The sequence below is a fragment of the Cryptomeria japonica genome, chromosome 7, assembly GCF_030272615.1.
Source record: "Cryptomeria japonica chromosome 7, Sugi_1.0, whole genome shotgun sequence".
Taxonomy (NCBI): Eukaryota; Viridiplantae; Streptophyta; class Pinopsida; order Cupressales; family Cupressaceae; genus Cryptomeria; species Cryptomeria japonica.
The window spans coordinates 777,723,567-777,745,833 of record NC_081411.1 but is presented as its reverse complement, the minus strand read 5'-3'; the positions used below and the strand labels follow the sequence as shown (position 1 = coordinate 777,745,833).

The 22,267-nt window shown below is 33.6% G+C and overlaps 1 protein-coding gene across 1 annotated transcript; it reads right to left on the bottom strand.

The window, feature by feature from the left end:
- Window positions 1-13,531: 13,531 nt before the first annotated feature.
- On the bottom strand, window positions 13,532-17,559 carry LOC131068917 (alpha-humulene synthase-like). Its single transcript, XM_059209143.1, has 9 exons — window positions 17,452-17,559; window positions 17,199-17,380; window positions 16,950-17,065; window positions 16,278-16,522; window positions 16,055-16,146; window positions 15,884-15,973; window positions 15,066-15,423; window positions 14,070-14,321; window positions 13,532-13,976 (listed from the first exon to the last, which is right to left on the bottom strand). Exons 1-9 carry the CDS (start codon window positions 17,557-17,559, stop codon window positions 13,680-13,682), a joined length of 1,740 nt encoding a protein of 579 aa, XP_059065126.1. The 3' UTR covers window positions 13,532-13,679.
- Between the last annotated feature and the right edge of the window lie 4,708 nt (window positions 17,560-22,267).

The window sequence follows — 22,267 nt, the reverse complement described above, 5'->3', positions numbered from 1 at the left end:
TTAGATCAACAAATTATGGGATTATTAGACCGATCTACTACTAAATCTATTTAGGAAAAACTCAAAACACTGAATGAAGGAGATACCACTGTCAAAATTGCAAAATTGGAATGCTACCAGGTTAGGTATGAAAATTTAAAAATGGAAGAAGATGGAAGAATTTTTGCTTTTATGGAAGAGTTAATGAAATTGTTTTAGGAATAGAATTTTCTGGAGGATCATTAAGTGAAGATGAAATTGTATCTAAATTTTTAAGAGAATTGCCACCGCTATATAAAATGAAAGTGACCACTATTAATGAATTGAGAACCATGCCTAATACTTCAGTTTCTAGAGATACTTTGGTTGGAAAACTTTCAACATTTGAACTTGAAGAGTTTGGTCTTGTTGTTACTGTAAAGACTGATTTAGCTTTTAAAGAATCATCATCATCATCAACATCATCATCATCTGACAAAACTAATTGAAAAACACTTTATGCAAGAGAACTTGAAGATATGAGAAGAGAAAATGAAGAACTTGAAGCACTATTTGCAAGGAAAATGCCCAAAGGTCTAGTAGGAAGTAAGTATGAAGGTAGATCACCTTTCAAATGTTTTAATTGCAATAAAGTTGGTCATATAGCTTCTAGATGTCCTGACCGACATGCTAGACTAAGGGTGGAAGCAAAAAGATCATATAAGCCTAACCCTAATCATTAGAGATACAAATTTAATAAAAATAGAGATAGTACATGTTACTATGCAGATAAAGGTGTTACAGATGATTAAGATGAAGATCCAACAGATAGTGGAAGGGATTTTGTTGCAATAAAGAAGATCAACTGGCACCTATTGTCAAACTGGTAGAGCAGGCACTGGCAGCAAAAATTGAAGAAAATAATGAATGGATAATATATTTTGGATGCTCACATCATATGACTAGTGACAAAAGCAAATTCTCATCTTTTCAAGAAATTCATGGAGGTCAAGTAAGGTTTGGAGATGATAAAACTTGTTTAACAAAGGAAAAGGCACTATATCTTTGGATGGTAATCATAATGCTGAGAATCTTTACAATGTAGAAGGTTTAAAGCATAATTTTTTGTGTTGGTCAGCTAGTTGAAAAAGGATTTCAATTAGAATTCAACAATGGGAAATGCAAAATCACAAACAAAACTAGATTGGAGATTGCAACCAGTAATCAAACTAAAGGTAATATCTTTCACTTGAATACTAGTAATAAGACATGTTTGATTACACACATTGATGAAAGTTGGTTATGGCATAAGAGACTTTGTCATGTGAATTTTGATTGCATTGTAAAAATCAGTTCAACTAAGGTAGTAACGGATCCGGTATGTAAGGAATATCAAATGGGAAAGCAAGTTAGAACAACATTTAAGAGCATTACTAAGAAATCCAATAAAACTCTTGATTTAATTCATACTGACTTGTGTGGTCTAGCAAGAACAAGAAGTCTACAGGGAGATAGATACTTTATGCTAATAATTGATGATTATTCTAGAATGTGTTGGGTTACTTTCCTTAGGGAGAAGTCAAAATATTTTGAAAGATTCAAGGTATACAAGGCAATGGTAGAGAATGAAATCGACAAGAAAATAAAATGTTTGAGATCAGATCAAGGAGGAGAATTTACATCTAGATAATTTAATGCATTCTGTGAAGTGAATGGAATCAAAAGACAATTATCAGCACCCCAGACACCCCAGTGGAATGGAGTTGTGGAAAGGAAGAACAAAACTATTTTGGATGCAACAAGAACCATGTTAATGGAAGCAAATCTACCTCATATGTACTGGAGAGAAATAGTGAATACAATATTTTATACTTTCAATAGAGTTCACATCAAAAGTGAAACTGGTAAGACCCCTTATGAGCTATGGTTTGGTCATATTCCTACTCTTAAGTATTTCAGAATATTTGGAAGCAAATGTTATATTAGAAGAGATGAATATATTGGAAATTTTGATCCTAGAAGTGATGGAATATTTCTTGGTTATTCATCTATAAGCAAGGAATATAGATGTTATAATAAAAGGTTACAAAAAATCATTGAGAGTACTAATGTGAAGATAGATGAACATTTTAGAGGAGATTCAAGATCTGTAGAATCACCAATTGAAATGATTATAAATGAGACGACATAGATTGCACTGGTACAGAGTGAAGACCCAGTCACATAGGCATCATCTATTACTGAAGAACAATAGCATGTAAGTGGAAATCAAAACAAACCCAGGTATGTAAGATTGAATCTTTCAGAGAATTAGATAATTGCAAACAAGAATAATGGTGTTATGACTAGAGGTAGACTGGAAAATGAAGAGGTATGTTTAATTTCTCAAGTTGAACCACTATTTTTTATTGAAGCATGTCAGGATGAACATTGGATAAAAGCAATGGAAGATGAATTAGAAGAAATTGAAAAGAATAACACTTAGACATTGGTTCCCCGACCTAAAGACAAAAATGTAATTAAAACTAAATGGGTATATAGAAATAAACTTAATGAAAATGGTGAAGTAATCAGAAACAAAGCAAGATTAGTTTGTAAAGTTTATTCACAGAAAGAAGGAATTGATTATAATGAAACCTTTGCACCGATAGCCAAAATTGAGGCAGTTAGACTATTTCTTGCATTTGTAGCTTATAAGAACTATAAAGTTTATCAAATGGATGTTAAATGTGTATTTTTGAATGGAGATCTTGAGGAGGAAGTTTACATTGAACAACCTGATGGATTTTATTTGACAGATAATAAGGCTATGGTTTGCAGGTTGAAGAAAGCTTTATATGGTTTGAAACAAGCTCCCAGAGCTTGGTATGCTAGATTGGATAAATATCTTTTGAAGCTTGGTTACACAAAAGGTAATGCTGCCAACAATTTGTATTACAAGGTTACCAATGATGATATTTTGGTTATTGAAGTATTTGTAGATGATATCATTTTTGGAGGTGAAGATGGACTATGTAAGGACATTGCTAACAAGATGCAGGAAGAATTTGAAATGTCTATTATTGGAGAGATTAAAAAATTTCTAGGCTTGTACATTTCACAAATAGATAAAGGGATATTCATTAGTCAGACAAAGTACTTGAAGGAACTTTTGAAGAAATTTGGTATGGAAAATCCCAAACCAGTAAGCACTCCTATGACTACAACTAATAAATTGACATGGAAGGATTAATCAACTGCTATTAATCCGACAAGGTACAAATCTATGATTGGAGGATTACTGTATTTAACTCAAACAAGACCTGATAATGAATGCAATATGTATTGTATCTATATTTCAAGGCAATCCTAAAGAAAATCATGAATCAGTAGTTAAAAGGATTTTCTGGTACTTACAAGGCACAACAAATCTTGGTTTATGGTATCCCGAGGATGAAAATTTTGATTTATGTGCATACACCGATGCAATTTGGGTAGGTGATGTAGATGATAGAAAGAGTACCAGTAGCGATGCATTCATTCTTGGTGAAACATTGATTTCTTGGATAAGAAAAAAGATGACTTGTACATCATTATCTATAGCAGAATCAGAATGTGTTGCAGCGGCAACTAATTGTACTCAGGTATTATGGATCAAGAAAATGTTGAAGGATATAAAGTTAAAATGCAAAGAACCGATAATCATATATTGTGATAATTCAGCATCAATTGATATATCAAAGAATCTGGTATTTCACTCTAAGACAAAGCATGTTTCTATTAAGTATAATTTTTTGAAAGAGAAAGTTGAAGCAAATGAAGTAAAATTGGTTTATGTGAGTACTAAAGAGAAAATTGAAGATATCTTTACAAAGCCTTTTCCTAAGGAAATATTTGAATATCTTAGACAGTAGCTTGGGGTAATTTCCCCACTGGTAGAGACTTAGACGATGAAGATTGGCATCAAACCGGTAGGGACTAACAACAAAATATTTTTCTGGATTTGATGGAGGAGAGATACTTCTTAGGGGGAGTAGTTGGATGAATGTTATGTTATTTTTAAACTTAACTGCTTTGGCATTTGATGTCAAAGGGGGAGAGATATCTATGGAAAAACATTGTACTTTGGAGAGATGTAGTTTTGGTTTTTGTTTCTGTTACATAACTTTGTATTGATCTACCCTTGGGAGATTGTTGGTCTATTTGTTTTTGGCATTCTGTTTTTGGCACTTAGATGTTTTTATATCTAGTGTTGCCATCAATGCCAAAGGGGAAGATTATTGGTATTATGTATGACTTTTTCATGTGTTGCATTGGTTTTGTCATTGATGTCAAGACTTGTCTTCTTGGAGATCTACATTATTGATTTGGCTCTATGGTCATATTGGTTATGTGTTCACCGACAGGTTATGTGTTCACTGATAGGTTATATTGTTCACCGCCAATGATGATGACTTGTTATCATCTAGAGATCATTTGGTTATGTCAAAGACATTTATTGGAAGCTTGGATTTGGTGTTTTTCTTATTGGTCTAATCGGGTTGACAGATTTGTCTTTACCAGTAGATAGGTTTAGGTTATGGACCGATACACATTTCATATTCTAGATCAGCATACCACGTTATGGAGATTATTTATTGATTGGATAATATGGTAAATGTTTTGGGCCGACATGTTGTAATCCATCAAGACTTATTTGTAACTGATTTTAATAGTAATAACTTTAGTGAGCCAACCTATACATTTGGTCTTCGGTTTTGTATAAATGTAAGATCTTATTGAAGATCAGATATGTACATGGATATGGAAATGGTATGAGCAAATATAAGTAGATCCTTGTGCAAATCACATAGACATTATTTGAAGGTTAAAGGAAAGGTTATGAAGATGTTTAGAGCTTAAACCAGTACTGAATCTAGCATTGCAGATGCTATTTTGTGCAGTACACTATCATTGGATTTAACAATCCAATTGTGTAGTCAGTGTGACTCCTATTTTGTGATTGAGTAGTAAGCTCTAGGAGGTTGGGCTTTATGCATGTGTAGACCCCATTTGTATTCACATACTACCTGCAGTAGTATCTTCCGATTGTGGGTAAGGTTTCCCATCGTGGTTTTTCCCTTACCAGATTTCCACTTCAAAATCTCTATGTCATGTGTTGTGGATGTTGTTTCTCTTTCTATTTTATACATTAAGTTAAACTGTTACTACTGTATTTGTTAGTCTGTTCTATCGACACTTAATTGTGGTTTACCGACATTAATTTTAAGTTGGGCTAACTTGCATTTGGATTACAATTTATATATAACTGGTTCACAACTGATTCACCACTCCCCCTCTCAGTTGTCCTTCTGGTTCCTAAAAAAATGAGAACATCCATGGGTGAAAGTGTCTCCATGAAGTTTTCCCAAATGCCTTGCTAAGCATTATGATTAAATTCCTTTGTGGTTCTTTGAAATCCTGCCTCAAAATTTCATTTGCTTTCAAGCCTGTCTTTCTCTCCTCCTCAAGCCATTCCTCCTTCATTATTTTCTTGCATTGGCTCATATTTTGGTTCCGTTTTATTTCACCATCTAGTTACCCTTCAACCAATACTTCCCTCCCAGTGGAAATCTGAAATAACAAGGCTAACATATTTGATGATAAATCAATCAGCGATTTCCCATCAGCATCTACAATTGCCTGGTATTGGGGTTATAAAATTGTGCAACTTTAATTATGAATTTTGGCATCTATGCTTACTGTGGGAAAACAATCACCTCTACCAAATTATATTTCTTGATCCTCCTATACTCTGCATCTACTCTTGATTTCTCCAATGTCTTTCTATATCTTCAAGTTCTATGTGCTTGACCTCTGTGTCTATGACCCACTAGATTGCATCCTCTAGATTGGAGGCATATGTTCGCCCCTGATACTGATATTACATCATGATAGGAATATTTTCAAGATCCTTAGTCTTTCAGGAAGATTCAATCAAACAAAGATATTGGATATGATAATGGAATGAGTTAAAATTGTTTTCCCTTTGTTTTCATTTAATTTCAATCACTTTGAAGCGATTTATGGAAGTTTTGGTGAAAACTATCAAAAAACCCTCCAACTTGGGGTTGGTGGAGAGTTTCACTAAAATATTTTGTTTGAACCATTGAAAATCGTTGTAACTTTGGTGTTTTCTATAGGGTTGAATTACCTTTCAAATTAATTCAGTTTCAATGTTATTGGTTAAGTATTTTATGAGATATTTGATGCACTAGGTGGACTGGGAATGCAAATTTCTTTTTTTTTTTTGTAATAGTCAAAATGGTCTTGGTGTAGAGACCATAACTCTTAACTCCACTGTTGGATTGTTCTAAATTGTGGATATGGTTTTAGAAACCTAGTTTTCTATAGACTCACCAAAGAGATCGTCAAAATATTGTGGAGTTTGAAAGTTATTCATAACAGAGTACAGGTATATAAGATTGTCATTAACTAGAAAAACATAATGCATTGTTTGGGTCTTGATTAATGTTTAAAGGGTTATAAAATGATATGAAAGATTTGATATTAGATTGGTTGGTTGATAGTAATCTTGTTAGATGCCTCAAACATATCAAGTTTTCAAATTGAAGATTATTTTGGGTCATTGAGCACCCTAGGATTCGGACTCCATGGTTTATTTGGGGTTCTTGGTTGGTTTTTCAATGATTCTCTCCATCACCGCGACTTTAGGATCTCGAGGTTTTGGGGTGGGACTCTAAAATGAAATGTGGAACTTCAAAAAATTGAAGTCCTAGTAAACTACAAAGTTAGAATAGAAGAAGGAGCTTCTGACCCCACGAGACTATGGGGTTCCAAGATTAAAAGACATGCAAAAAGAAACTAACTCAAGAACTTAGGGACCCGAGTTTTAAAAGTAGTGAGACCTAAGACTACAATTTTGGGAACTTGAGAACTCAATTTTTCAAAGTGGTACAAAAAAAATGATAAACCCTATGACTTCCATTTTGAAAACTCAAGAACTCAAGTTTTTGAAATAACCCGAAACTTCGGGATCCTGAGATTACAATAATTGGGTACAAAACCAAAAACTTTAAGAAAATAAAATAAAACAAGAAAAATTTTAAGAAATCAAAAATAAAAAAAAGCTAAATATAACCTAAAAAAAACACAAATATAAACAAGGAAGATGAGAAATCCACCTAGTTGGCACAAAAAATGAAGGCGGTGCTTGATCAGGAGTGCGAGAGTGATGTAGAGGCCTACCCAAACTCCTAATGACAAGCCCAAATGAGGTTAGGCTAGTGACCCTTCAACTAATCACAAGGGTCCTACAAGGAAGGACTCTACACCTTGGATGAAACTAATCACACATTCCCTAGTCTTAGGCCTACTCAAGATGAGTAACAGGCTTCAACTCTACAAAGAGGCTTTACAGGTCAGGCTTTATCGTTAAGATGAGTAAAAGGCTTCAACTCTTCAAACAAGTTTTACTGGTGATCCCCACTCCTTGGGATTTGGAATTTGGTCAACACACAATATCTAGGATCTCTTTCAAGAAATGGTTTTGATCTTGGGCATCAAATCCTTATACCTCCTTTGTAAACCTACCCTTCCAACTAGTAGCCCTTCTAGACTGGTGTTTTGGCTTTAACTCAAAAATATTCTAGGTACCCATTAAAAAAACTTAGCATTTCAGATACCCTTTTGGGAGTTATATTTATCCCCAAAATGTTTTTGTCAGATCTACAAATATAAGGGTTGTTCCCTTTAGAGGCTAAGACACCTAATTTGGGCAATTAGCCCTATTTTCCAAAGCAACTACCTCTATCGGTAGACAAAATGAAAAATAAAATTAATATTCATGTGGGAGGTAGTGAGAAACTTCTAATTCCAGGGTTGCATGCCTGGAATCCATTGCTAAGACAAATTATGATGACTGTCCTAAAACTTGCCCTAGGTAGTCACATAGATATGCCTACCTAAATCTGTTCATTTCTCCACACAAAAAATTCTCCCCTGCAACAAAACATTAAAAAACTAAAATAAAAAGGCTTATCCTACATCCATCCAAAGGAAGAGTCTTCTAATGGACTCGAGTGCAAGACAAAGCCTTTTTCATTCAAAACCCTCTCCAAACCCTCAATTTCCAGGTCACAGTCAATAAAATGAAGGGTTCTCTCTACTCCCAAAAAATTAAGAACTCAGATCTCCACCAAAAGAAATTTATTACATCTCCCTATATACTCCATGGATGGTGGGATCCAGATCAATCCATACAGGCACATACAACTCCTGCAAACTCAGGATTTTTGGGAAAAACTCAATTGTTTTGAGTATTATTGCTTCATACACTTCAACTCTAACAACAAAAACCTTGGGAATCAAGCCCAAAAGGCTTATAAAAATCTCCAATGTTTTCCTACCAAATTTGGACTAGGTTGGAGCCATTGAAAGGCTTCCCCAAGCGATTTACAAAAAGTTGCACTTTTGCACTCAAAAGTTGCATTTTTCAAAAGTTGCATTTTTGCAGTTTTGCTCACAAAGTTGTCATACTTCCTTAGGTTTGGATCCACACACATGAACAAACCAAACACACACAAGACATTTCTAAAACCTATTAAACATGAATCTAAACCACCTACTACCCCTTTTTACCACATTGTCCCAATTGGCTTCTCGAATTGCCTAATTGGTGACATGGGCTTACATGGTGGGGTTTATTTGCATACACGAAACATAAGAAACACTAACACATCCTAATGATCCTAGTCTTCACCCTCAGGGTCATGAACAGCTTGTTGACGAGGTGCTCCTACACCAGAGAGTGCGATGATGCAAGGTCAGAGCTCTGAATTCAAATGAGTGAATGCACAAATGAGCTCAAAAATGACCTCCAACCATATTTATACCCCCAACCAAGTACTACATTCAATGCAAGTTTGAGGAATCAGGGACCCTATTTTCTGAAGTGCAACACAAACAACAGGCTCGAAAACTTAGGGTTCTAGGCCATTCAAACAAACAAAACAGACAACCAACACTTGATTGTGGGAACTCGAATGTCTGGGATGATAACTCCGAAGACAAACAATCACTTTAGGAGTCTGAGAACCCAGGTTTTCGAAGTGATATTCAAAAACAAAACAAAAATACAAACTCGGAAATTTGGGAACCCGAACTTCGAAACAAGGCACTTAAAACAAACAAAAGGTCACCTCAGCAGTTTAGGAACCCGAACTTCCAAAGTGGGAAAAGTAAAAACTTAAAAAACAAAGGAAAAATAATAGGAAAAAAATGACAAAAACCAAAAAGGGGGACCCGGATTTTCATGAGAATGAAAATAATGGGACTAGATATGCAGCACATAACATGACCCCACAAGAGGTAATGTAGAATTGGTTTTTTATTAGCATTTGATAGATGCAAAGGAGACTCCATTGAAAGTATGATTTAGAAATAGAGAGGTACTATCCAAGAAATTTTGATCTAACTCACTTCAATTAGATACTTCAAATGGGACCTCTTAAAGCTTAAATTATTATATTTTTTAAAAATCTATGATTTTACGAAAAATCAGGATGTAATAAAAAGTGGGAACTAGTATTGTGAGTTAACGCTGATGTATAAAGCTTTATGAATGTCCAAGATAGTGCTTCCATTCAACGAAAGAGTGAGTGAGAGAGAGTGGAAATAAGGTCCAAAAGGGTTATATGAAGGTACAGGATGTTCTCCCAATGTCAGTGCTAGCCCCAGAAAGGCATTACACTACTTGAATAAGCAAGTGTAATGTCTCAAATGTCACCTTTAGTCATGGATATTCACAAGGTGGATGTGTGACATAGAGACATCTTGATAGTGAACACATGTCCATGCATAATTTGGACAAAATGGTCGGAAAAATAGGTATGACAAATATCAAGGTAGGCTAATAGGATGGGAATTTCATCATTGTCTTTAACTTGGCTAAAGTTAAGGGATATGCAATGTGAAATTGCATGAGGTAATATTTTTAATGTTATAGAAATACGATAATATTTGTTAAGAATTTTATTAGGCTAATCAATAAAAATGTTAGTTTGCAAACTTAGAGAAAGTACGATGACAATATTGAAGAGATAACACCAGCTCGATGAAATAGAAATAGAAATAGAAATAGAAAGGGAATGATAAATAAAGACAAAGATGGATTAGATACATATATTGTTTGCATGTGGTAGATCTATGGAGGCTTTATAACAATGGTCCATTTAATTTATACCAAAGCCCTTTCAAAAAGCATTCTAAAAATTTCTTTCCATTTTCTTATATCTCTAATCCCCTAGGTTTAATCCTTTGTTTATTGTGTTTAGGATAGGAAAGAGTGTCATAATGGGGAAATAAAGGCTAAGAGTCTAATCCACAACCTTCATCTCCCTTAAAACTAATGTTGAAGTCTAGGATATCTTTCAAAGGGAGGATTACATTATTTTTTAGAGCCATGAAAGATAAATACAAGGCATTGTCATCAGAGTTCATGAATAGTTAGAAAGAAGATAGGGTTCAAGTCGGTAGTATCATAATTAAGATCACGGAAGAACTCATTGCACTATTCTTAGGCCTAATTTGTGGAGGAGAGAAGGTCCCTAGCCTTAGCTAGAAACAACCATATGAAGATTATCTTAAAATGTTCATAGAGGATGGAAAAAAGATTGAGCACCACAAAAATGAGTTTACTAGAGATGATTTGCCTCCTCCATGAGGAATCATGCTACCATATCAAAAGAACTTCACACTTGAGGCTAGGTTTGCAAACTTTGCTGCTAAGGGAGCTTATCCTTTATTATGCTAGGGACTAGCTTTTTTGTATTGATAATTTTTCTTTGGAAACCACCCCTCCTTTGAATCCTACCCCTACCCAAAATGTGTTTCCCCTAGTTCAAAACCCTAACCTTTCTTGGAGTCAAGGGGCCATAAAAAATAGCCTTTGCAAAGGACTTCCTCTTTTCTTCAAAATCCATTTTGTTGAAAATATCCTTGCTTTTATCCATTTAAAAGAAAAAATTATATCTGGGTAGCGAGACCCCACCCCACCCCTAATTGTGGAACGATGCCCTACAAACCACCTGCCCAACCCACACAATAAAGGAATAATGTTGCTAAATCCTTTAGGTAGAAGAAAAAATGCTAAGCTAGGTATGAGGATAGCTACTCAAATCCACTATGAAAATAGTCTAGATGTCACACATCTCTCTTCTTCAACTATTGATATTTTAGATGGGGAATGTGTAAAGGGAGATATCACAACCATGATAGATGGGGAATGTGTAAATTTCTTGTTAGATCTGAATTCGTGCCATGGTCAATCTTTCCTCACTCAGTTATATGCATTTATTGATTCCTTTAATGCTGCAGTTTAGAATGGATAGTCATAGCCAACGATGGAGTGCACAGTTGAGTGAGGAGGTAGGGTGCCCTTTTGAATTCAGAGTCTACAGTCACACTTCTTTTTAAAGAATTATACTCACATCTTTCTAGAAAGTCACTAAATTTCAGCAAGAAAAACATGGCTTTAGACATAGTGGGTGTTTCCTTTGGACCACATAAATCAGCATAAATTAGGTCCAAGGCTACTTTTCTCCATCATGCTTCATTGGTATCAAATGGGCATTAAACTTATTCTCTCATTTGGCATTCTATACACACATCTTGACAGTCCTGTATGGATGGAACATATTGAGCATTCTTGAACATCATCACACCCTTTCACAAAATGAGTCCACTGATCTCCTAAAGTACTAGGATGTTGACTTCATGGATTGTTTGTGTGATCTGACAAATGTGATTCCATCTTTCACCTTTAACTCATAATGTTTTGCTTCTCACTTACTTTGTGCATTGGATAAGAGTTCAACATAATCTAGCCCATATTTTGCAAACTCTGCAACTACTCTCCGAGTTTTCGAGTACTCTCTATTTTTTTCTGGGTGAATTTTTTACGAGATGAACTCTTGAGTTTTTACGAACGCAAGAAAAACATAGGTAAAAATGTCAATATGAGTAAAACGCTAGTCAAAATGCATTTTTCACACATTGTTTTGCTATAAAACCATGCTTTTCTCTTTTGAGACGTCAATTTTTAATTGAACACATTTTGTAATTAAATTTTGCAAAACAAATATGCTACCGAGTTTTTGCTGAGCTTTTTGCCGAGTACTCTCCGAGTCTAAGTCTGCGAACTATGGTCTAGCCCTTATGGTGCCTAACTTTTTTCTTATCAAAAGGACCACGTGGTTTACAATTGATCTTACACATCCATTTGCAACTAATGGTCTTCTTCACTTGAGGTAAATTAAACAATACCAACTCGTATTCTACATCAACTACATATTCGCAACAATGTAGCATTTTCTATACTTCTAAATCATCACCTTATCGGTATCGTTTTTTACATGACTCAAGTTTATCAATATTAATCCTAAAAAGAATTTTGAAAAGTTTTGAAATCTCAAGACTACAAGTTCAACTTCAAATATTACACCCCATTCTACTATTCATTATGTAGGCCAACTTAAAACCTTAAGGTATTTGCCTCTAAACAATACCTTGTAACAAGCATGCATGTTGAGTTTTTCCTAACCATTAGAAAATGATATAGTTTAAATAATTTGATAAGTATGGATCCGTGAAGCGTATGAAAGATATTATTATTTTAGTTTTTTATTATTTCTTTTATAATAATTTTTGATTTTATTTGGATTTTATTTGAATTCTATTTTTGGTCTTTATGTTAACCCCTCCTCTCTCTCCTTTCATATCTAAGATCTGCAATCAACTATCTTGCATCTCCCTCAACTCTCATTTATTTTGATGATGGATCATAGAGTATGATCCGAAATGTTGATGATTAAAAGTCTTGCACACAATCAAATCCATAAATTACATACATTATGTTGATCTTGTCAAATGCATGAAGCTATTTTCTTTTGCTCCACACACTATTGTATTATATGTTTAAAAATTATGTAGAAGATAGAACAAAAAATTTCAATACATTTTCAATATTTTTTTTTTCAATTTTCAAATACAGATTTTTGAGTGAATCTTCCTTAAGTTATAAGATATTTGAATTTTAGGTCTTATACAATTATCATTTACATTTATTATATTTAGAGTTTCAATAAATAAAAACTCATTGAAGTTATAATCTGTCTATGTAGAAGCATCGGTATCATCAACACCAACATCCAATGTCTTAATTTGAGTTGGATTATTAGCATTGTAATTATCATTATAATAGGGGCATCCAAAAATACTTCAATCTTTTTCAATTGTGATATTAATGAAGAAATACTTTACTTTCAATAATATTATGAACCTTCAAACCAATAAATTTTCATTATAAAAAAAAGTAAATAAAAGATTAAACATGGATACTAAGCATCACAACTTATTTTAATTATATTATAATATTATTGAAAAAAATGACAAAACTAATAAAATAATTTTCTTAACTAATCAAATTTGAAAAGAGGTTAGAAACATAGAACACCTGTTTTAGATATAATACTCATACAACTTATATATGAAAACCATACAACATGTCAGTGCCATCTAAATGACATGTTGCAATTAAATCTAAATAAGCATAGATTAATTATAGTAAGAAAGAAATCAGTACAAAAAAACAAAAGTAGAAGTATCATCAAAGTTTTGTGACTTACTAAAAGTCTACATTAAAGAGAGAATTTCATTTTCAGGTAATGAAAACTCTTTTCTTTTTAGATTTCTATTGGGTCAACAAAAACTTTAAATATTTGATGCTTGACCTCCTTGTCACAATGTGTAAAACCATCTCCAAATATATAAAAGAATTCTACTCCTCTAGTACTATTGATGCATATATTCTCCCAATCCGACAAAACATTATTTGGTTTGAACAATTCTCTTGTCAATTCCTTCAATAACTTATTCTTGAGTTTGGTGATGTGATTTATTGCCTCTTTTTCTGAACAATTTTGATTATCACCCATATAACAAGAAATAGCTGAGGTGATTTTCCCATGGAGCCTCTCATCCTACATAAACATTAGAAATATGTTAATATTTAATATACATTAAAATTTATATCTATATTTAATGTTAATAAAAAAGGGGAAAAGAATCAAAACCTCAAAATCATGGATATCATCAGTTAACTGCATACACACTCGCATGAGATGATAGAATCTAGAAGTATCAAGGTATATCTTCTCAATATCATCATCACACAAAATGTGAGATGCTAACAAGCAAGTATGTACCAATATTGGTCCAAATGATACACATTTTTCAGCAAACTTTATGTACTCATTATAGGTGGGAAAATATCCATTTGTTTTCCATCGTGCTTCCTCAAAGCAAGCTTCTATATAATCTTCCCACTAAATGACAATACAATATACATGTTAAATCTATTTCAATATTTTTTTCCATGATCTATATAGCTAATTCTATTTTTGAATATGATCAAAATGATATTTTGTAGGGATACAAAGTACATATAATAATATTAAATTTATTGTCTAAATTTCATATAACCTAAGTATAATGTCAAACTTACAAATAACTAATAATTATTTTTATTGGTAGTAATATATTACTTTTTAGTATAAACCTCAATAATTTTATTTATTTTTGGTGAAATATACATAACAACATGATAAATATAAGTTGGTGCGTTGTTACTTCTTTGGGATACTATATGATTAATACATTAGCAAGTCTAAAATAACAATGTAATTTAGTAATTTTATTTTGGTTCTCTATTTAATCATATTAATATCCATCAACCATCAAAATCAAGAATACTGTTAACTTTCTAGGTAAAAAATGTCACATACTGATTACTCAACCCTTAATTTCTTTTTGTTAGTTTCATAAGGTTCCATTTCTATAAGACCTAATTATGTGGAAAATAAATTTAGTTGTGATTTCTAATGGCTCTAAAATTTCACTACTCTAGCATCTAATCTACTATTTATTTCACTAATCTAGCATCTAATCTAGTATTTATTTCACTAATCTAGAATTTAACCTAGTATTTATTTGATATTTTTTTCTTATATAATGTACATTGTGTATTAAAAAATAAATTAAAATCTTGGGTCTTGAAGAAGTATACATACTGCTTTTGTAACAAAAGGCATCATGTCACGTCCTTGCTCTTTAGTAGCATCACTTGTTAATTCATGAACTGTTTTGAAAACAAATTCAATGCATGTCTTGAGGTTGTTTGGAATGTCTTTAATAATAGAAATATCCCAACCTTGAGAAATGGCATCTGTAATACATTTGAGTTGCTCAAGTGTTGCGTAATCATCAAAAATGTCATCCAAGAGTGTGACAACACATGTGATTTTTGTCATAGCAATTCTACTTCTAGAAAGCTCCAATTTATCTGTTGCACAAACTGCCCAAAGCAGATATTCCATTGTTCGCTCCCTTGTTGCAACTAGCTTGGAGATGCCAGAATTCTCCCACCAACTACAACATAAATTAAGATTTATAAGAAAATTTTAAAAAATTAAAATAAATATTAATTCATATAAAATTATAAGATTTATAAACTATTTAAAAATCATTTATATTGAAATGTAAATTATATTTTAAAATTGAAATCATTCATTAGAAATTATAGTGTTATTCATCCTATTCATTCAATTTATTGTTATATATTTATAGAAATAAATATCTTATACAATTATTTAAAACAATCTTATAAATTAGGATATAATGGTATCATTATATTATACACTACAATAGAGAAAAGTTGGATGAATAGTGAATCTCAACACAAACATTATTATATTTCAATCCGTTTAATTCTATTCAATTTGTTTAAAAGATTGAGATATCTTGTGTGCATTATTCAAGTATTAAAGAATGGAGTAATATGTCTTAGAATATTAGAAGAAATAAAACACTTCAAGTATCTCTTTGTTACCTTGAGAGTTCTTTCATCTCTAACTTGTACTGAAATTGCAGTATGTTAAAATCCAATTTTGCCAGCTCTAAAATTCTTTTGTCTTTCAACCTAAAGAAAACAATTAAATCTTATAGTTAACATATATAAGACTTTAAATATCTTAATAAAACAACAATATTTTGATTATACCTTTGCTTGTCTAACTCATATATTTGTATGAAATTTGGTGCCTCCCATCTAATAAAGGTACGAGACCATTCATAAATGAGAGCATACTCCACCTATAAAATGAATATTAAATATTTAAAAAAAAGTTAAAAATCATATATCAATTTGTGCTTTTCTACTCTAAATACATTGATCAGTATCTTAAATATGCTAAAATAATTGAAAAGGAAAATCAACTTATTACCTCTTTCAGAAAACTTCTCTTATATGTATCATCAGAATTTTCTACTAAGTTTTTTAGATATACAGCGCTAAAGGCTTTGGCCTCTTCCATAACAATTTCTCCAGAAAATGCTAAACCGGAAACTCTTAAAAGATTGAGCATACTTCTCATCACATCCTCTTCCTTAATATTATTTTCATCGTTATCATTGTTCCCTCCATAAAAAGTGAACTGCCCGTTATTGTCCTTGAAATTCTTCAATGTATCTTCTCATTATACATAAAAACAACTAATTAATCATGTTTCTAAATATGCAAATAAAAGGTATTAATGATATCAATTTTTCACAATCTATATCGATTTTTGTCGCTGTTTCTGAATTCGATTATGTATGTTTTCTTGCATCAATATTTCAGATCGCAATCTATATCGATTTTTGTTGCTGTTTCTGAATTCGAAAATGCATGCTTTCTTGCATCAACATTTCAGATCACACCCTGTGATCCATCATCATGATAATAGAGAGCTCCATTTTCTACATCTTGAGCTCTCTAACATGCTGATGGTGAATCACATAATATGATCTAAAATGTTGATAGAGAAAACACAGAATCAAATTAAAAAATAATAAGAATAAAAAAATAAAATATATCATAAAGAGATTGAAAAGCATCTCGACTATTATTTGGGTACCTGCAGAGACATCATAACGATGTAGTCGAAGAAGTCTGAGTCCTAAAGCTGTGGCATTCAGATTCGATCTACAACTTTCACATCCCAATCCTATCCCCACACTTCCATCCCAAGCTCTGCCCCACAAATTAACTCTCTTTGTTAATCTTTCCAAGCTTGAATAATCCATTGCAAATGAAAAATAGCAATAGTTCTGTCTATATATATGTATATAACAAATTACAATCTATATATTGACATTTTACAAACCGGTAAACGTAATCAAGAGCTTCTTTTATCTCAGCCTGAAAATGTCGATCTATTCCGAGGCATTGCAATGCATCAATCATCTCAAGCCGCTCTATCAGATCGCAATCTCCAGTTTGCATTTGTTTTAAGAACATTTTCACTTCTTTCACTAGTGTTTCCACACGTTCGCGGTATTCAGATCCCTGAAAAATGCAAATCAGCAAAGAAGAAAAATTCCAGAAGATTATAGAAAGAAACAGAAATAGTTATTTACCGCGTTTGATGTTTCGATAGATTGCACAAAATCATCATCCCAATGATTGAGAGCATTAGATGGTATGGAAGAAACAGAAGAAATGTGGTCTCCCTTCAAATTAGCCATCGCAGAAGCACTCGAAAATGGTTTAACTTCAAACTAAACAGATATTAGAAAAGTTTAATGCTTGTGCTCAACTTTACACGTACATTGCTATTTAGAGTGCTTTTTAGTGTAAATTCAGGGTACGTGCAATCTGCTCCTGTTTTTGACCGCTTAGGTCGCTGGTGTGGTAGTTGATGTTTTTCCTTTGATCAACGGATGACATGGAAACACTATTTTTGTCTTATGTAAATGTAAAGAGTTTGATTTTTTTAGCTTTCTTCTTTATTGATTGAGTATTTGTGATTAGGTAGTAAAATTTGTATTTTTGTTTTTGATATTCAATGATGTTGATTTGTAAATATTAAAAAAATATATATATATTAATATTTTTGAATTTGTATAATATATGTAATGGTTTTTTTTTTAATGATAAATTGGATGATTTGAAATAAAAATTTATTTATAATTCATGATCATAAATTTTAACAAATAAAAAAATAATATTATTAATTAATATTGTTAAATTGCTGAAATTTGCATACCAATGTCAATTTTCACAAGTGGAATCAAATCATAAAGCTGATAATTGTAATTAAAAGATAACCAATATTTGTATACAATGTCAATATCGTAAAAAAGTTCAATTATATTTAAAAAGGATGCTTATCTCATTTCACCAAGTGAAGGCACATGTTATACAAAATTGAGCATATAAATAGTACATCAAGTAAAATCATTTGAATCTTATCGAATCCGGAGGGTAAATTTATGAAAATCTTAAAATTACAATAATTGCCTTAATATTAATTCAGCGGACCGACTTGCGTTAGATAATGAGATTGTGCAATCGATCCCCTCTTTAGTTTCTCAAGAAGATAATAAGAAGCTTATGGCTCCCTTTACTCTAGCTGGACTGAAAGAGATAGTCTTCTCCATGCATCCAGAGAAGGCCCAGGTCTGGATGGGTTTACGACACTATTCTTTCAAAAGTGTTGGGAGTTTATAGGGAATGACGTATTGCTAGCCTTGGAGGAATCTAGTAGAAATAGGTCTATTTTTAAAGAGCTTAATACTACTCTTATTGCTATCATTCTGAAGGTGGATAATCCTACTTCGTTCTCGGATTTTCGTATGATTGCCTTGTGTACTACTTTATATAAAATCTTTACTAAGGCAATTTTGGTTAGGCTATCTAGGCTCCTCCCTCGGATTGTCTCCCTAGAACAGGGAGGATTTGTTCCTGGTCGAGAAACATCTGAAGGTGCGATTGTAGCTCACGAAGTTCTGCACTCCATTTCTCAACAAAAGGTTTCGGCTATGATACTTAAGCTAGACATGCTGAAGGCTTATGATCGGGTCAATTGGCAGGCTCTCAGGGTTGTTTTATATCATCTGGGCTTTTCGTGATGCTGGGTTAAGTGGGTGTTTTCTTGTATATCTTCTGCTCACTTTTCAGTTTTGGTTAATGGTTCCCCGTCAGGGTTTTTTGCTTCCTCTCGAGGACTTAGGCAAGGGGATCCTTTGTCTCCTCTTCTATTTATCCTTTTGGTAGAAGCATTAAGTAGGGCCATCTTTAGTGCTACAGCTTCTGGTTTGTGGTCAGGTATTAGAATAGATGGCCTCCCTTCTCCGCAATCTCATTGCTTGTTTGCGAATGATATGCTTCTATTCGGGGCAACCTCTCTGAGGGAGGCTCGTGTTATTAAGAAAATTATCTATGATTATGCATCTTTTTCTAGACAAAGTGTTAATAATCATAAATCCAAAATCTTTTTTGTGAATGTCTCCCCTCTAGTTAAAAATAGACTCGTCCGCTTTTGGAGTTTTCAAGTTGGGACTCTTCCATGTGTATACCTGGGCATTCCTTTTTTTCCAGGGTCAGATAAGGCTTCCTTTTGGAACAAAATTATTCATTCAATATCCTCCCGAATCTCTTCCTGGAATCATAAGTGGCTGACGATGGCTAGTAAAATTCTTTTAATTAAGTCAGTTTTGAATGCCATCCCCACATATTTGATGTCCATTTTGCAGGCTCCCCCCCCCAAGTTATTAAGAACATTAGGGTCTCCCTTAGGACCTTTCTTTGGAATGATAACTTGGGTGATAAGCCAAGCATTCGTCTCTTGGCTTGGGACAAAATTTGTTGTCCCAAAGAGCTGGGGGGTGTGGGCATTCATAATTTAGCTACTCAGAATAAGGCTTTGGGGGCAAAATTGGTTTGGAAGTTATATGCTAACCCTCATAGTAAATGGGCTGCCATCATGTTTGCTAAGTATTTAAGGGGTGCTTCCAGAGAAAGGATTTTTACTGCCTCATCTCTTCCAAAAGGTTCGGCTAATTGGAAGATTTTGGTTTCATGTAGGATAGTTATTTTACCACATCTATCCTGGGTTGTCAATAATGGGAAGAAAGTCTGGTTTTGGGATGAAGTCTGGAATGGGCACTCTGCCCTTTCAGCTATCCAAGACTGGTCCCCTTTGTCTGGTATTCTATTAGAATTTTGGGGGCCTTTTGTTGGCAATTATTTTGACATTGTCTCCTATGGTCCTTGTGTGATTGTGAAATGGAAGATTATCCCTCCCTTGTCAGTTGATATTAATCTTATTCTAGCTTTTGTGGAAGAACTTCACAAAAGACCCCTTGTTTTCCAAAATAAAGAGGACTACTTGGTTTGGATTAAGAGTGTTGCTGGTTCTTATTCAGTTAAAGAAGGTTATAATTCTTTAGTTTAGACTTCTCCATCCCCTTGCTGGCCTACTAAGCTTTTTTGGCACCTAGATTGTCTACCAAAAGCAGGGTCATTTGCTTGGTTGGCAGTCCAAGATAATGTTCTCACCGGAATGCACTTGGACAGACTTGGGATTATGGCTATATTTCCTTGTGTTTTTTGTGGTCATTGTATGGAATCCATGGATCATATTTTCTTGTTTTGTCCATTTGCTTATGAGTGCTGGTATTGGCTATTTGGCATGCCTGGCTGGTCTTTTGCGACAGGTCCCAATCTTCTTTTGCATTTCATGGCCTGGCCCTTGTTGTTTTCCTCATCGTTCTATTCATCCCTTTGGGTTGTGGCCCCATCACTGGTAATTTGGAATATTTGGCTTGAAAGAAATTCTAGAATTTTTAATCATAAAAATGCCACTTTCTCTGAAGCAATTCGTAAAATTCAAACCTCCATCAGTGAGGTGGTTCTTTTGTTCATTCATAAAAACTTAGATCATCTCAGTTCTTTCTCTCATTGGGATAATCAAGTTACTTGGAGATGGTCCGCACTTCATTTGTTGCCTTCCCATGGGGCTGTATCAGGAGGTCTATCTTCTTTGGTTAAACAAAAATTGGTTAGATGGACTCCCCCTCCATTCCCTTCATTCAAACTTTAGTTTGATGGAGCCTCAAAGGGGAATCCGGGAAAGCCTAGTATTGGAGTAGCTATTTTTTATCATTCTTCAAAAGTCATCAAAGCTGTGGGTAAAAAAATTGGACACGGTACCAACAACACGGCTGAGTTTCAGGCTTTATCCTTTGGGCTTGATATCGCTCTTTCATTAAACATTAAAGACATTGTTATTGAAGGAAATTCCATGGTCGTGTTTCAAGTGGTTGTAGCCAAGAAATTTCTATCTTGGCATCTTCAATATTTCTTAGATCACATTCTTTAGCAGTTAAAAAGCTTTTCCACTTTTTCAATTTCTCATTGTTTTAGGGAGATCAATGTCATTGCGGATTTTTTAGCAAATAAGGCTATTGTGGAGGGTGTCGACTTACTGGAGGTCTCTCCCTCGGACATTCCTGCATCTTGCATGAACACGCTTTCTTTATAGGTGGTCCTGCTTCTTGAAATCCTACTTCACTATCTATGCTTTGTTAGTATATGTAGTAAGGATGTTGGCCTTCATGACAATTTTGTGCTATTGATATCTTATGTTAGATTTCATTCATGGGGTAGGAAATTGGTTGGGTTTCTTCTATTGGTCTGATTAAGCACTTGTTTTTCCCTCTTCTCTTCATTTGGTATCATGGTCTATCAGTGATTCAGGTAGTTGTTCTAATGATTGGGGATATTATGCTATTCGCTAGCTTTATCATTGTGTGATCATCCTCATATTAGCAGGTTTCTTTCATGATGTGATAATTATGACATGGTGATCCCGGTCTCAGTTATATCGATTGTTGGTGGGAACTTATGGCTATCATTCGATCTTTGTCTTGCTTTTCACTCTAACATCATGTTCTATTTTCTATGGAGAATTCTTTCCAAATTCAGTGGATGGTGGCTTTTTCTGAGGAATTGGAAAGAGAAGTTAATGTGGTATTGCAGAGGTTTTCTTATTTTGATATTTATTCCTTTGGTTACTACTTTGGATTATTCTTTGGTTTGGTCTCATCCTCCTCCTTTAGGATCTTCAATATCCTTTCCTACTTCTTATTTGGATCTGTCTATGTTTTCTCAACATATTTGTGATGGCAGGATCTCTTATTCTTGGTTCTCTCATGGCTCTAAGTTTTGTTTTCTTCAGAGCTTTGGATTCTTGTGGTGTTTAGACAGGCAGGATTTTGGGGTGATGGCTCTGATTTATTGGTGGACATTCTTGAATCCATCTTCAGATGCTCCTTGTTAGACTGATTCTTACAGCTTCCTTTATATCTAATGTGGATGGCAATGCATTGCAATGTATTTGGGGGGTTTTGGTATGCCTATGGGATTTTTGTAATGGGTATATAGACTTAT